General features: G+C 42.7%; 1 protein-coding gene across 1 annotated transcript in view; it reads right to left on the reverse strand.

The window, feature by feature from the left end:
* Positions 1-17,047, reverse strand: part of smg1 (SMG1 nonsense mediated mRNA decay associated PI3K related kinase) — a 188,388-nt gene that overhangs the window by 20,988 nt on the left and 150,353 nt on the right. Inside the window, exons 51-57 of the mRNA XM_083649718.1 lie at positions 14,760-14,971; positions 11,877-12,033; positions 9,051-9,240; positions 8,176-8,435; positions 6,003-6,194; positions 3,445-3,582; positions 2,450-2,602 (exon numbers count right to left, since the gene is read on the reverse strand). Coding sequence (XP_083505844.1) covers positions 2,450-2,602; positions 3,445-3,582; positions 6,003-6,194; positions 8,176-8,435; positions 9,051-9,240; positions 11,877-12,033; positions 14,760-14,971 — 1,302 coding nt within the window. The remainder of the gene's footprint in view (positions 1-2,449; positions 2,603-3,444; positions 3,583-6,002; positions 6,195-8,175; positions 8,436-9,050; positions 9,241-11,876; positions 12,034-14,759; positions 14,972-17,047) is intronic.

Consider the following 17,047-nt stretch of genomic DNA (forward strand, 5'->3'; position numbering starts at 1 on the left):
CAATCAAACGCTGTGGCTGATCAGTATTCTATTCTACTAACCACCAATCAAATGCTGTGGCTGATCAGTATTCTATTCTACTAACCACCAATCAAATGCTGTGGCTGATCAGTAGTCTATTCTACTAACCACCAATCAAATGATGTGGCTGATCAGTATTCTATTGTACTAACCACCAATCAAATGATGTGGCTGATCAGTATTCTATTGTACTAACCACCAATCAAATGATGTGGCTGATCAGTATTCTATTGTACTAACCACCAATCAAATGCTGTGGCTGATCAGTATTCTATTGTACTAACCACCAATCAAATGCTGTGGCTGATCAGTATTCTATTGTACTAACTAGGCACTTTGGAAGGAAAACAAACATTGCTACAGAGATGAAAAAAGAGTGTAAGCAGCTGCTGAAGTGTGTAACATGTCGGCCTGTGAAGTTGTTTGCTCTTCTAAGTCACTTCAATTTGACAAATGGTCTCAGTTACTCAGTTACTAATTAGCAACAGAGTAACGGAGACCATTTGTCAAATTGATGGTCTTTAACAAGATTTAAGTATGCGGAATCCTGCATCGAGCTGAAATGAAAAATGACTTTTGAACTATTTTAGATCATTTTATTTTTATTTGCCTTTATTTATACAGGGGGGCCCTAGAGAGCAAGCTCTCATTTACAAGAGCGCCCTGTTACAATAAAACACATACAAAAAATTACAAAATTACAGACAAGATAAAACACAGACAATAACAAACAATAAGAATAGTTGATAAAATACATTAAATAAAACTGGAGCACTCCCCGTGCGAGGTAGCCTCTATGGGCACTCTAAAGGACTCAGTTTGAAGGTGTCCTGGAGTCTGTTCCATTTAGAATGAGAAGGCAGTCTTTCCCTGTTTGGATCTCACACGTGGAGAAGACAATCTGATGTGAGACCTTGAACGTGTTTGATAACTTGTGTTAATGTGATAAAGAAGTGAGGACAGATACAGAGGAAGCTTTCCAGTTAAAGCTTTGTAAATAAAGAAAAGACAATGTTGCTCTCTTCCGCTGTGATACACTGCCTCAAGTGGCTTCAAGGTGGTGGGTGAGGCATTGCATAATATAATTTAGAACACGGCTCTCTTGAATACTCGATTCTGATTGGTCAATCAACAAGATTCACCGGTCATTATTTCTCGACAACTGACCGCTGCTCTGCTGCTGGTTATACTGATTAATCCAGCTGTGTTAACACTCACGACAATGATTAGGCACACCTGGATTAATCAGTTGATAAGAGCCTTTTGTCAGCAGACAGAGACGCAGAACTAATTAGGCCAACCAGTTGCAGCTGTGGTGTCTTGTGTGCCAATTACGAATGAAACCGCTTTGTTGTTGAAAACGCTATTAAAAAATCTATTTGAATAATTATTTTTGTCAGATTATTGAATGATTTAGTTGTAGGCCGTGTTCTAAGCGGGATAATGTATAGTGAGCCGGTGATTACTGGGGAAATAATGACCTTCAGGTGAATCATTAAGCCCTCCGCTGCGCGTCAATCATTCACCTGTCGGTCATTATTTCCCCAGTAATCACCGGCTCACTATACATTATCCCTTACATAGACCGTTATTGAAACGTGACTCGTAGGCTTCAGATGCAAGACGGCGCCACCCATGGCTGCTGTGGCGTTACTGTGCTCTTATGTGAAAAAAGATTAATGCACCTTAATGCCAAAACAAGTTCCTATATGTTACATAACATAATGGCGAATAAATGATATCTGATTCTGAGATTTGTAAAATACATGATTTAGCGGAGTGCTGTCTCCACTCACCCTCTGCTCTGAGGCACTGCAGGGCAGGGCACTCCACACGCCTCACATTGGTCAGTCCCTCGTCCCAGACACGCCCACTTTTCAACAGTCAAATCAAACTCCTCCAGACACCATGTCCCGCCTCTCTATCCTGTTTCCCTCTGAATATGTTATGATACTGAGTCACATACTGAGTGATACTGAGTCACATGATACTGCGTGTGATGGTAGTGATGGTCTCATACCTGGCTGGTCTGTGAGAAGTGAGACGTAATGGTAGTGATAGGGATGGGACCGATCCGATCCAATATCGGGTGCCGATACTGACATAATTCACGAAACGGAGGAGTTTGCCCATGTATAATAGTATCCTTCTTTGCCTTGTATATTTTCTTAATTTTGTCTGCTTTTTGCAAGGTAAATTTAAAAGGAAATCTTTAATTGGCCAAATCTTTGCCTATAACTGTATATTCAAGAAAAATATCGGTATCGGAATAATATCGGTATCGGCAGATATCCAAATTCAGGTATCGGAATTGGATCGGAAGTGAAAAAATGTGGATCAGTGCATCCCTAGGTAGTGATGGTCTCATACCTGGCTGGTCTGTGAGAAGTGTTCAGTGATGGTGATGATGGTAGTGATGGTCTCATACCTGGCTGGTGCGCTGGTTTTCTCTGGCCACCATGGCCCGTCTCTCTCCAATGGTCATCTCAAAGTCCTGTAGGACCGGGGCCAGTGCCGGGTTGGCCCCCCCAGCCCACTTCAGACGCTGCTCGATGCTCGCTTCCAGAGACGCCAGCTTCTCCTGATCACACCGCCAGTCAAACACAGCACATGGACTTGGTGATACATTTAAAGCTACATCAGACAAGATACTAATGAGGCTGTCTTAGCAGTGAGCTGAGGTCCATGGTGGAATCTTCTCGCCACACAGAAAGTGATCGACCAAAACTGGGATAAAGAGATCACAGACCAGCACAGCTTGGGAAACACGAGTGTGAGGGCAGATACACTGAGGAGGTTTCTACTTAGAAAGTGTTATTGTTTATGCAAAGTCACTTCAAGTACTTACAGATCTCATATTAACATGCGTGTCATGCCATTTGTAAGCCTACTGATAACCCTGTTCAAAAAGGCAGACCTATATGAACAAATTCATAGGGAATTCTATTCAGTTGGATGTTTAGCTGATTGATTAAAGTGATTATTTATGTTATAAAGTCCAATGAATGCACAGCCAAACCAGTTGCTTTCTCATCATTGGGGCCCAAAAGGCTTGATTTTGTGGTGGCTTGCAATGCAATAACTGGTTTTCTGTGTGTGCGCTTTTATGATGCAATGTGTGTGAATGTGTGAAAATATCTAAAATAATTATGTAAACCCAAATCTCTTCCACAAACTCTTTAACCTGGAGAGACTTTTGCTGGAAGAACATTATTCACTTCTTCATCACCCCAAAGCAGAAATGCAATGGGGACTCCACTACTGACTGTGTGCCTCAAAGAACTGATCTGACTCAAACAATAAGACACCATAATACTGCAAGGGTTAGGGCTTCCACTCCCATACAAAAGCCATGCACTCAGTTCTAAGGGTGTTGGGATGAAAGCGACCACCAGATGACGGGATATGTGAGGTGATGCTGACCTGAACAGCTGCAATGGCTTGCTCATCCTGACTCAGTTTGTACAGCTTCTTCTTCATGTTGCTGAGGATGATGGAGCGAGGAGGAAGACTGACCCCCAGAGGCTGGTTACTGGCTCCCAGGACATCCTCATGCTGCCACTGCACACACGCACACACACACACACACACACACACACACACGCTTCCTTACACTCTCTCCTTGTCTGAAAAAATCCCTCGTCATCTATTTAATCTCTTTTTTTGTGATAATGATAAATAGCAGTTGTACTTGATAAACTTGGAAACAGTTTATCAAGTTGTACTTGATAAACTCCCTGGCATTTCTACACCACCTCTGCCGATCAGGGGAGAGTTGTACTGTAGACTAGCACATGCTTCCTCTGATACAACTTCCTTCTTTTCACCTGACAGTGAGGAGTTTCACCAACAGGACGTAGCACGTGGGAGGATCACGCTACTCCCCCCCCCCCCCCCCAGTTCACCTCCCCACGAGCAGGCGCCCTGACCAACCAGAGGAGGCATTAGTGCAGTGACCGCGAAACACATACCCCACTGGCTTCTCACCCACAGACACCGCCAATCTCCTACTTAAGTCATAAATTCTGTCTGTCGTACAACTCTGCTTAATAGCAGCTGATCAAAAAAAAAAAATCAGCAAAGGACCTCGGTTCGGATTCAGATTCTTCCCTTCTGTCTCACCACTGTGTGACAGGTGTCAAGTGTCAGAGGGCACACTATCTCATGCCTTCTGGTTCTGCACTTCACTATCAGGATTCTGGGCCAAAATATTTGACTGGTACTCTAAGGCCTACCAAACAACCCTCCAGCCGGAGGCAGAACTCAACATCTTCGGCTGCTCAGAGTCCTCTCTGAACTTCTCTACAGCTGTGGAACAGTCTAACACAGGGGACAACTGTTGCAACAAAAAAAACTAATTCTGAAGGAATGGAAGTCCCCCTCTTCACCTTCTTTTCAATTGTGATTGACGAACATGACATCTATTATACGGATGGAGCGACTTGGATTCCTGAGGACCAACTCACTTAAGAAGTTTTTGGCTGTCTGGGACCCGTTTCTAGCCGACCTCTATTAGGGATGGGCATTTCTAGCAAAAACACTATTCGAAATTCGCTGGCCAAAGTCGACTTTTAATCGAAATTCGAAAATAAAAATAAAATGTAAAAAATGTAAAAAATTTTTTTTTTTTTTTTGTGAGTGAAATGTTGCATTGTCTCCCCTGATTCTAAGTATAGTCGAATCGCTTGGTTTGAGCAAGGAAAACAATTTTTATAAGCATTTTAAGCAAGGTTTATGGAAAAATGAATGGCGGATGAAATCCCATGAAGAGGGAGAGGTTGCTTATAAAAATTGTTTTACTTGCTCAAACCAAGCGATTCGACTATACTTAGAATCAGGGGAGACAATGCAACATTTCACTCACCAATTTTTTTTTTTTTTTTTTTTTTTTTTTTCAATAAACAAATTTCGAATTTCAATAATAAAAGTCGACCTTGATAATAACAACGATTATTCGAAAATTCAAAATTCGATGCCCATCCCTAACCTCTATGAGGTTAGTTTCTAGCCGACCTCTATGAGGTTAGTTTCTAGCCGACCTCTATGAGGTTAGTTTCTAGCCGACCTCTATGAGGTTAGTTTCTAGCCGACCTCTATGAGGTTAGTTTCTAGCTGACCTCTATGAGGTTAGTTTCTAGCTGACCTCTATGAGGTTAGTTTCTAGCCGACCTCTATGAGGTTAGTTTCTAGCCGACCTCTATGAGGTTAGTTTCTAGCCGACCTCTATGAGGTTAGTTTCTAGCCGACCTCTATGAGGTTAGTTTCTAGCCGACCTCTATGAGGTTAGTTTCTAGCCGACCTCTATGAGGTTAGTTTCTAGCTGACCTCTATGAGGTTAGTTTCTAGCAGACCTCTATGAGGTTAGTTTCTAGCCGACCTCTATGAGGTTAGTTTCTAGCTGACCTCTATGAGGTTAGTTTCTAGCAGACCTCTATGAGGTTAGTTTCTAGCCGACCTCTATGAGGTTAGTTTCTAGCCGACCTCTATGAGGTTAGTTTCTAGCCGACCTCTATGAGGTTAGTTTCTAGCCGACCTCTATGAGGTTAGGGGCGACAGGTGACTCACCTGGCTGGTTTCTCATGGACCCCTTGTGTGGGATCCCATGCATAATATCTCTAACAATCACATAAACACCTTATGTGGCTCGTAGCACCATGTTGTGATATTGAATGTCGAATATATATTTATTTATTTTTCTTTTCTTTTCCTGTGTCTGAGCCTGTTCGTCTGTCCCGTTTGTGTATTGTTAAAAAAAGTTGAAAATAAAAATATTGGGGGAGGGGGGGTCATAAATTGCAGAAGTGTGTCTACACAGGCAGAAGACATGGCAGTGAATGGCAGCCCATGGTCTTAACAATAGAAAATCAGTTTTATTCGGACTAAAACAATCAACTATGAAAAGCCTATCTGCTGAAGTTCATTTCTGGTGGATTCCAAATTCATCCTAAAAATAATATTGAACGTGGGAATGCCTGGAGTACCTGGAACATGGCGATGTGCAGCTGGCTCCTCTGCAGGCTGACCTTGGTGGCCTCCAGGATGGCATCCAGCCTCCTGAGCAGATCCACCTTCTTCCAGGCTGTGTCATAGGAGGAGGCCAGCACAGTGGCTCTGTTCAGCTGCAGCTGGGTTCTCTGCTCCACTGCCTTCTTACACAGCTCGTCCAGGGACACCTTCACACACGCCACATACACAGTTCACCTGGTTCTCATGTAGATATGATCAATATTTATGTCTATTTGTTGTGGCTGTTTATCTTTTATCTTGATCTGCTCATTTAGGAGGATGTATGTGAAGAAGATCATCAAAGACACAAACCATCCCCACAACAGCCTGTTCTCCCTGTTACCCTCAGGGAGAAGATACAGGGTCCCAAAAGCACGCACAAATCGCTTGAGGAACAGTTTCTTCCCGCAGGCCACGAGACTCCTTAACATACACAAAGTGTAGTAGCCGTGCTGTACCGTACTGTAGCTGCTACCATTACGTATGTCTAATGTTTAATTGTATGTTTAATAAGGAATATGCTATTTGCACCTGTATGTCAAATACGCCGAATTTAAAATGCCGAGTTTAATTGTATGTTTAATAAGGAATATGCTTAAAATGTTTAAGCACGTCTAAAGCATGCACATGACATGTGCACCTATGGTTGTTGTGTCTCTTGTTGTTTTTGCACTCATATGCCCGGTTGTATTTGTACTATGTTGTAAACGGAGTCCACAGCACAAGAATTTCACACGTGATACTTGTACCATGGAGTGACAATAAAAATCTTGAATCTTGAATCTTGAATGTAGAGTCAACGCTGACGAAGGCTTCTTGCTGAAACGTGTACGTTGTACTGGTGAAACGGAATAAAGCTTCAAAGGACATTTTTGAGTGCTGGCTCTTTCTCTCTACTCCATTGAAACTCCTGTGCCTTGCACCTAACACTTTTTTATCTGGTGAGTGTGCGAGCTGATAGCTCCCCAGCTAGTCTGCTTTGAACATGATTGGTTGAATACCATCTAACTTCCTTCCGGTCTGATGCGTTTTTGGAACATGACAACTTCCTCTGTCCAAATTTGAATGTGCTAAAGCAGTGAGACTCTGGGCCTCCCCTCAGACAAAGCTTGTCGTTTAGAACAGTGGTCCCCAACCACCGGGCCGCGGACCGGTACCGGGCCACAACGCATTTGGTACCGGGCCGCGAGCCCGGTCATTTTTTTTTATATATAAACAGGCTATAATATTATAGGTTGTGTGTGGTAGTTGAAACATAGTTTCAAGTTGATGTTTATTTATGTTTGTAGTTTAAACAAAAACATAATACTGTAGGCTACATACAGTACAACACAAAAGGCTGTTATTTACCCTTTGTCCCCACAAGAATAGAATAGATAAATATAAATAGATAAAATAAATACAATATCTTGGGCCAAGATATTCTAGCCTGATATTGCTGTTTGACATTAGAGGCTGACATTTTTTCAGGAGTTATGTGGGTCCCGTGGGATTCCCGGAGGATTGGGAGTAAATTCACGATTAATCACAGGATTGGGACGGGAGCGGGCGGGACCAGGAATCATGACAACAATATAATCAGTTTTTATATGTAAATATGGCCAAATGGTGTGAATGAAAAGTGCAGTAGAACACAAATTAGTTCTAAAAAGGATAGGGAGAACATCAAATCAAAATCATTGCGTTGTCTAGAGACTAAAACATCAAATAAATACAAGTAAAAATGGGAGCGGGACGGGACGGGAGTGAAAAAGCCTCTATTTGACAGACTCTATTTGAAGACTACACCAAATACATAAAAAAAGGTCTGTCTGAAGGCATTTATTTGCTTCTGACTGAAGTGGGAAAAACTGTAAAATTCTGCAAAACTACTGTATCTCTGAACTATCTCCTTAACAAATTGCACACATTTACGCTATTCTATGTGATCGGCTTTTCTAATAACTATGTCATATTCTTTCACTGCCATTCACTGAGCCTCCCCTGAAACTGTTTGGAGCCCCCCTGGGGAGGCTTTGAAAACCTCTGTTCTAAAGTACAGAGAGCATCTGAAGATTGTGGAAGAGATAGACTTGGCCTGAGAGTTCACTATGTGAACCAGACGTGAAGAAGCCACAGTCTTCTGTATAACACACATAATGGTCTTGCCTTGCTCTCGGCTCCAAAGTCTTTGGCCTCCACCAGGGCAATGAGGTCCAGGCCGAGGGCGGACAGGGTGCTGCAGAGAGCCAGAGCCAGGGCCTGGCTGGGCAGACCCATCAACATCTGACGGACAAACTCTGCTGTGAAGGCCTTGACGGGCCGGCTCATCTGCTCCTCGCTGAGCCCTCCAGCGCCCCGGTACAGTGGCTTCCCCAAACCCACCGGCCCATTGGAAGGTGGTGGCTCCTCAGCTGGGGGACAAGTACCTGATCACAGTGTTCATCCAATACTGGTCAGACAAGGATACTAGAGAAGTTCCACCAAAACATCAATACTGAAACACCATACTTACCCGAAGTCAAATTCCTTGTATGTAATCGTTACATATTGTGGCAATAAAGGTGATTCTAATTCTGATATGTCATCATTATGTACCAACAACTATGTATAATATGTCACAGATCAAATCATCAAGAGCAACTGAAAGAGTCTGAAGTTTTCCAAGGATTTGCAAGGATACCAATGAAAATATAGACTGATAACCAGATGCCAATTCACTGCAATTGTAGGCGGCTAATCCATTATTGTGAAAAATATCAATACGGATAACACAACTTTATTCAAGGTTCAAGGATATTTATTATCATTCCCGAACATGAGAGGGAATGAAATGAGAACTCAGGGTCCTGGTGGATAGTATCAATACTGTTATACAATTATGGTTATTACATATTTGCTTCTAATCAAACAAAAATATATTCAAGTATTTTTGTCATTATTATTATTATAGAACGTTTTTATTATCTCATATTTTTGGCCTTTGTGGGCCAAAACAGTTTGGGCACCCTAGAGCCTATGTGTCAGTGATGGAGAGCTCTTACCAGAGAGAGTCTGTGCAAAGGTGGTGCAGAGTCTGAAGAAGTCCATGATGGTCTGCAGCCTCTTGATGAAGAAGACCTGGTCCAGGAGCTGCCGTTGGGCCAGGCTGTCAAAGAAGTGCAGCTGGGCAGCCCGAGCCTCCCGCAGCACGTCCACCTTCCTCCAGGCTAACGGCACCTCCAGAGAACTCAACTGGACCGGCCAGAGAAGACGGGCAGCATGGGGAGACAGGTCAAGGACAGGTGAGTGTTAGGGCTGGGTCGGTTTGAAAATTTTAAAACCGGTTCGATATTGCCGTCTAAACCGGATCGAACCGGTATACCGATTTTTTTTGTAATTAAATTTTTTTTTTTTTTTTTAAGCAGGGCTTCCGAGTGTGGCCCATAACTGTCTGTAGTGCAACTTCAGTCCACCTGATAGCGATAATACACCTCTAAGCTGGTATTGTCAACCAGCAATGATACTGAATAAAAAGAAGCAGGACACCTGTGTAACAAACACACCCTGTATTTATTTCTCATAACTATTCAGCTTAACTTTTCTTCAAACATCAACATAATAAACAAAATAAGACTTTTGCATACTAGTGCAACTTGAGAAGAGGCTAATACGAACAATAGTGCAATCAGAATGGACTGGCAAAAAAAAAAATATATATATATATGTTTTTTCGGTTCGCACGTGATCAAACCGGTTTGGGCTCGTACACCGAATCGAACCGGTAAAACCGGAAATCGACCCATGCCTAGTGAGTGTTGTTATTGTATACATTACAGGGTGTCTCCAGGCTCAGAGTGGGACTTTGGCTTAGTGTATAGATGGTTTCAACTCGGCAACATAATCATTCTAACTCGCCTCCAGCTTAATTCTTGTTGCAGGGTTTGCGAGTACAATAAATGACAGGATATAAGCTAGGTTCTTAACTGTTCCCTAGAAACACAATTCTGTGAAAACCTTCTATAGCAGTGGTGCTCAACCTTTTCCCTACTCAAGAGCCACACTGACCAAAAAAAATCTTTGCTAGAGCCCCAATCCAAGGTGAACAACGCATTTCACATGTTATGCTTCATCAGATTCACTATGGGTGTGAGTCTGCCCCTGCATTTAAGTCCTCAATTGCTGATTGGCTGATAGGCAGGTGTCAATAACCCAATGAGATACTCACAATACAACAAAATGGAGTAAATCACATACAAAAAATATCATTCAATAGTAGAAAATGTCAAAACAAAAGAGGGGGATTTCAGGAGGAAATACATTATACTAACAAAATACATTTTAAAAGGTTCACAGAATTACACTATATAGTAGACCACCACCAATACAAAGTGGAAAACAACCATACTTGTCCTGCCCCAAGGGAGGGGAGGGAAAAGGGGCTGTGCCAGGGAGTGTTCAGTGGCTCAACTTAGCCTTATACAGTATATGTGGAGCAAACTAAACGTTATTTAAAATTGAGAATAGCTGAACATAAAGCTGCTATAAGAAACTAAAATATGGACTATGCTATCACGAGGCACTACAAAGAAAAGAACCATGGTTCTGCTGCCTCCCTCAGATTCAGGCATTGAGAGGGTCACCCCTCATCCAAGAGGAGGCAACATCATAAGTCAGCTGTTAAAAAGAAGATACATACTCTTAACTCCTTGGAGCCACATGGGCTGAATGAGGCATTGGACTTGAGCCCCTTTGTGTAACTTGTTTCACTGTCTAACCCATGTTTCTGTGTGTCTACAGGTGAGCTCGTATGTTTCTCTGTGTCTACAGGTGAGCTCGTATGTTTCACTGTCTAACCCATGTTTCTCTGTGTCTACAGGTGAGCTCGTATGTTTCTCTGTGTCTACAGGTGAGCTCGTATGTTTCACTGTCTAACCCATGTTTCTCTGTGTCTACAGGTGAGCTCGTATGTTTCACTGTCTTAAGCTGCGTTCACACCGACCTATTAAAGTTTTTCGCTGGCATCGAGTTTACAAAGTCAATGCAAACAAGCGATTGAGCGTATATTCGCCCGGGAGAAATATCGCTGGGCGTCCGAGCGACAGAGACAGAGCGATAGGGAGAAAATTTGCTCGTCGCCCGAGATGAAATATCCCAACTCGAGCGAAATTACGCTGGCATCAGTCGCTCGCTGTTCAACGCTGATTGGCTGCCGTGTGAGAGTGAGTCAAGGCTCACACTGGCTTGGAACAAACCGCTGGTTTATTGTGTGGCAACAAACCGCATTGACAGCTGATTGACAGGCTGACAGCTGACATGAAGTGAAGTCTGTACTACCGGTATAGAGCTCGCGTTAGGAGCACGCTGATAGGCTTAGCTTGTAAACAACTACATGGCTCGTAGTGGACAAATATCATGACATTGCGTAACGTTATAGCCCCCAGATGTCCGTCAATTATTGTGCCTTTGACGGGCGATTTAAACAGAGCGACTCCAAAGGGTTGAATCGAGCGACAGAGAGAAAAATAAATATCTCGGTGTGAACACAGCTTAACCCATGTTTCTCTGTGTCTACAGGTGAGCTCGTATGTAGGCTAAGTTGAGCCACTGAACCCTCCCTGGCACAGCCCCCCTTTCCCCTCCCCTCCCTTGTTGAGACAGGATACATATGGTTGTTTTCCACTTTGTCTTGGTTGTGGTGTACTATAGTGTAATTCTGTGAACCTTTTAAAATCTATTTTGTTAGTATATATAATGTATTTCCTCCTCTTTTTTTTTTTACATTTTCTACTATTGAATGATATGTTTTGTATGTGGTTGACTCCATCTTGTATTCTTGTGAGTATCTATTGTTTGTTTTTCTGCACTGGAAAGGAAACAAAGTGAAGTACCTTCTCAGTGAGCTGTGTGAAGGCCGTCTCTAGCTGGGCGAACATGCCATCGAATGCCACCAGAAGCATCTGGCCAGCGGACATCTTGGGTGAGTCCTGGCCTGATCCGTCCATGCTGCGAGGCTGGATCAACTCAGAGTACTGGGCCCGCAGCATCCTGAGCACCCAAACAAACACCAGTTAGCATTAGCCATGCCAGTGTTTCATACATATACATATACTATTATACAACAGTTAGCATTAGCCATGCCAGTGTTTCATACATATACTATTACTATTATACAACAGTTAGCATAAGCCATGCCAGTGTTTCATACATACCGTAAAACTTCAAATAAGGGCCCGGGCGTTTATTATGCTAAATCGAGTCTGACCCCAGGCGGTTAAAGGAGACCAGGCGATTATTATTTTTTGCACAGAATTTCTGGTCAGCAAAAACGGAAAGTATCAAATTGCTTATTTATACCAGTGAGATAGTACTTAGTACACACAAGAGGGTAGGTACAGGCAGTTTTGATTTTTGAACATGCCTAGTATTGTACTGCCTAATATTGCCTTCATCACCATCACCATCATCCAACTACCAGTACGTTACAGTATCAGTTCATTGCTCTCCTCTTAATCCCTCTGCCAAACAGCCATACCATATTTTAAACAAGTAACATTAGCCTACCGCTCACACATTCAGTTGTTTGTGTTTTAGTCTCGCTGGCCAGCCTCCTCTCCCTTCCATGAGTAGGGAAGGGAGGCTGACCAGCGAGACTAGTGTTTAATTGGAAAGTCATAGCAACGTCATTGTAGAACGCACGCTAACATTAGCTACCAAACTAACGCTAACGAAACAGCACTGCAGCCCTACTAGACAAACAAGCAGACTTACCAAATACGTAGACGCCAAGACAAGTTTCTAATACATGTCAAAATAAAATATAAAACTGTCTGACAGGGAGAGAAAGAGCATGACTGACTTCCGCCTGACTTCCTCCAAAACACACGTCATTACCGTAAGTGACTGAATTCAGTCAACACAAAAACATACCGTAGGCCTAAAAACATATTTATTCTAATAAACGCTCCAGGCTGTTAAGGGAAGACCAGTGCTTATATGCAAAATCGAGTTTGACCCCCTGCGGTTATTGGAGACTTGGCGGCAATTGGGGAGAGGGCCCCTATTAGAAGTTTTACGGTATACTATTATACAACAGTTCCAGTCCAGCAATTTGTTTGGACAAGAGGCATTCCATGAGCGCTGATACACAGTATAACAGCGCGGGACCCTTCAATGTTTATGTATCCCTCCACTTCTCAGCTGTTCTAACGTAATGTTAATTAGTAGGGGTGTGCAGATTAATCGTTTTTTAGATGCATCGCGATGAGTCACGTGACGATTAAAATCGATTCACAATGTTCGATTATCGATTTGCAAAAAAAAAAAAAATTTTTTTTTGCAATTTTTTTTTTGCTTTATTTGCAAAAAATACGGTATTTCGCCCGGAAAGCAGTTCCTTAACTGTAAAACGAGACCAAAACCGAAGTACTGGAAACTGGAATCACTGAAGAAAGCATGCAGGGTGGCTGTAACATGTGATGCGTGGACTTCAGTCGCATATATTCAGTCGAAGATAATGGAGGTAGGTTTGTTTACTTTAATGGATACTGACAAATATACCTTGCTTAAAAAAAATCCTGTTTGGTGAAAAAGATGCATCGAAAATCGTGATTAATCGTAATAATCATTTAATAATCGAATCGTAGCACCCTTAATCGTAATCAAATCGAATCGTGAGGTGCCACACCCCTATTAATTAGGTTGCATTCACACAACGTTGGCACCTCGTAGGGACAGCGATATGGTTATATTTGACCCATCGACCGTCTAAAAATATTGAGAGTCAGCGTGACGTCACCTATTGGTTTTTGGACTCCTGTTTTTAAGCATAGTGTGGCCGTCGCAATCTTGGGGTCCTTGCACAGCTCACGCGAGACGGTACGAGACCAGAGGTTTCCCAGAGCCGCAGCTCCACCTGCTATTGGTCCGTGACCGGCAAGTCGCGTAATCACTGGACAGGAGACCTGTCAATCACCCCCAAAACAGAATATTTTCGTCTTTCTCCTCTAGACGGGTGAGTAAAAAAAAAATCACCGCCGTACAGTTGTTAAACATTTCCAGCTGGCTACTTTTTTTACGGTCACAATAACCGCAATATTGCAATACCGCTATAGACAAGTCAACCACAGTGGACGGCAAGCAACCGCCACAACCGTACTGTGTTAGTGTGTAATTCAGAGGTGCAGGTTCATGAAATGGCCTCTAGTTTCCCGGCTGGGCGGTGTTTTGACCTTCAGGCCAATCACCGTCCTTAAACATGGCAAAACGTGTTGAATCACATCACAGCACAGGCCCCCCTCCCTCCGCTGTGAGTGGAGACTGTAGTTATTGATATGCAAACTGGCGTGTGACGTCAGATAGTCGGTCTGTTGCTTGGTGACACTTGGTAATGTTAATGCCAGATTTTAAAACCGGGATTGGAGGAATATTATGAGCCAGGTAACTAATGCTATGAGATAATTGATTACCAAACCAAAGACTAACTGATGTCACAGTAGCAGCCAGCTACTATGGAGGCTGCAGCTCCTTGGGAGAGTTGCCAAGAGCTCTGATATCGGAATCAGTATCGGCAGATATCCAAATTCAGGTATCGGAATCGGATCGGAAGTGAAAAAATGTGGATCGTGCATCTCTAGCAATAAGAGTTCTTTCACTTTTGAAGGAGAAAAAGTCACATCTGCATAAAACAGAACCAAAAAGAGTTAACAGTGCACGGTCCAATAAGAGCTGTTTGAATTTCGAAATCATCATCATCATCATCATCATCATCCCACCTGGTGATGTGGAGGCAGTGGTTCTGGGCGTCAGGGTCCAGGCCTGTGGCGGCCTGAAGGCTGTCGGCCAAACCCTGCAGGCCCAGCCCGTCAGAGCTCTGCTCCACCAGCTGCTCCAGCTCTGCCAACATGGCCTCCAGAGTGGGCTCGCCTTTCAACATGCAGCGCAGCGCCTCGGGGAAAATGATCTGACGGAAGTTGGTGTTCAGCTCCTACAGTGAATAGAGACAGATGAGTGTGTAAACACACACACACACACACACACAGATAGACGTTGAGTTAAATTAACTTTCAAACGTTATAAGAAGAATGGTTATTCATTACTAAGATTTAAATATTGAAAAACCTTAGTTTGAGAAGCTTGTCATATATGGGTTCCGTCAAGCAGACGTGAACATCTTTGGCTCTCATTTCTCTGAAGTTGCTTACCCAAGCTTTAAAGTGTAATACCAAATGAAAGCATTTGGAAAGACCTATCCCAATATGTATGTAATATATCATATAATAATATAATATGTATGTAATATATCATATAATAATATAATATGTATGGCATATATCATATAATAATATAATATGTATGTAATATATCATATAATAATATAATATGTATGTAATATATCATATAATAATATAATATGTATGGCATAATGAATTAAGCCTTCATCCTTAAAAAGTAATTTCATATAGTAGCGCAGGAATGGGTACGGCAGTACCGCTTCGGTTCGTGAGGGGAAAAGTGAATGGGCTTTTAGTATGGGGATTTCGGTCAAATGCACGGAATAAGGTCTGTGGTTAACATACGTTTATGGGGGTGGATTTGTGTTCTGCAGGATCATCTTGACTTTTATGACTTTTCAAGCGTAAATGCGTTTTTTTTTAACATGATTTTCAGAAAACCTTTAAAATGTCATAAAAGTGGTCCTCATTTACTGGTGACCAATTATATTTGTTGCATGTACTCTTAATGACTGCAAGAAACAGATAACACTGAAATGGAGACAACCACAAACACCTACAGTGGGTCAATGGAAGCTCAAACTGAATTAATTTACAATGAAAGTCTGACATCTTTCTAAAGGTGCGTTCACACCGAGATATTTATTTTTCGTTCTGTCGCTCAAGTCAACCCTTTGGAATCGCTCTGTCGCTCTGTTTAAATCGCTCATCAACAGGCACACGAAATGACGGACATGTGGGGGATATAACGTTACGCAATGTCATGATATTTGTCCACTACGAGCCACCGTCATTGTTTACAAGCTAAAGCCTATCAGCGTGCTCCTAATGCGAGCTCCATACCGGTAGGACAGACTTCACTTCATGTCAGCTGTCAGCCTGTCAATGCGGTTTGTTGCCACACAATAAACCAGCTGTTTGTTCCAAGCCAGTGTGATGCTTGACTCGCTCTCACACGGCAGCCAATCAGTGTTGAACAGCAAGCGACTGATGCCAGCGTATTTTCGCTCGAGTTGGGATATTTCATCTCGAGCGACGAGCGAATTTTCTCCCTATCGCTCTGTCTCTGCCGCTCGGACGCCCAGCGATTTTTCTCCCAGGCGAATATACGCTCAATCGCTCGTTTGCATTGACTTTGTATGTAAACTCGACGCCAGCGAAAAACTTTAATAGGTCGGTGTGAATGCACCTTAAGGAGGTGGTTACTGTAGTAACTAAGGTACTTCTCAACATGACAGGGATCCCAGACCTTGTCCTGTAATGCCTTTCATTAATGCCTTTATTTATTATTATTATATATTTTGTATTAATAAATAAAAAATGCTGATATCCAGACTGCCGTGCTTTGCCGTCAAGGAGTGTGTTGTGTGTCTGTCTATCTTGTAAAAAACATAATAAAAACCTAAAGTTCCCACACACAAAATTATCACAATGTGAGCCAGACTACCTCCAAATGTGGTCAGGCAGATCTGATCACATTCTGATCAGGATGCATTTACACCTTGCATTTAACATAAGTTTTTCCTTATTCAACTTATCCGGATACAGGTCACATTCTAATGCCATGTGTAAATGGGGTCTCAACTGAAGGTTCTGCTTCTGTTTGTAACTGAATTGACAGTGCGGTGTAACTGAATTGACAGTGCGGTGTAGCTGAATTGACGGTGCGGTGTAGCTGAATTGACAGTGCGGTGTAGCTGAATTGACGGTGCGGTGTAGCTGAATTGACGGTGCGGTGTAGCTGAATTGACAGTGCGGTGTAGCTGAATTGACGGTGCGGTGTAGCTGAATTGACAGTGCGGTGTAGCTGAATTGACAGTGCGGTGTAG

Source organism: Poromitra crassiceps (assembly GCF_964638095.1).
Source record: "Poromitra crassiceps genome assembly, chromosome: 13".
NCBI lineage: Eukaryota > Metazoa > Chordata > Actinopteri > Beryciformes > Melamphaidae > Poromitra > Poromitra crassiceps.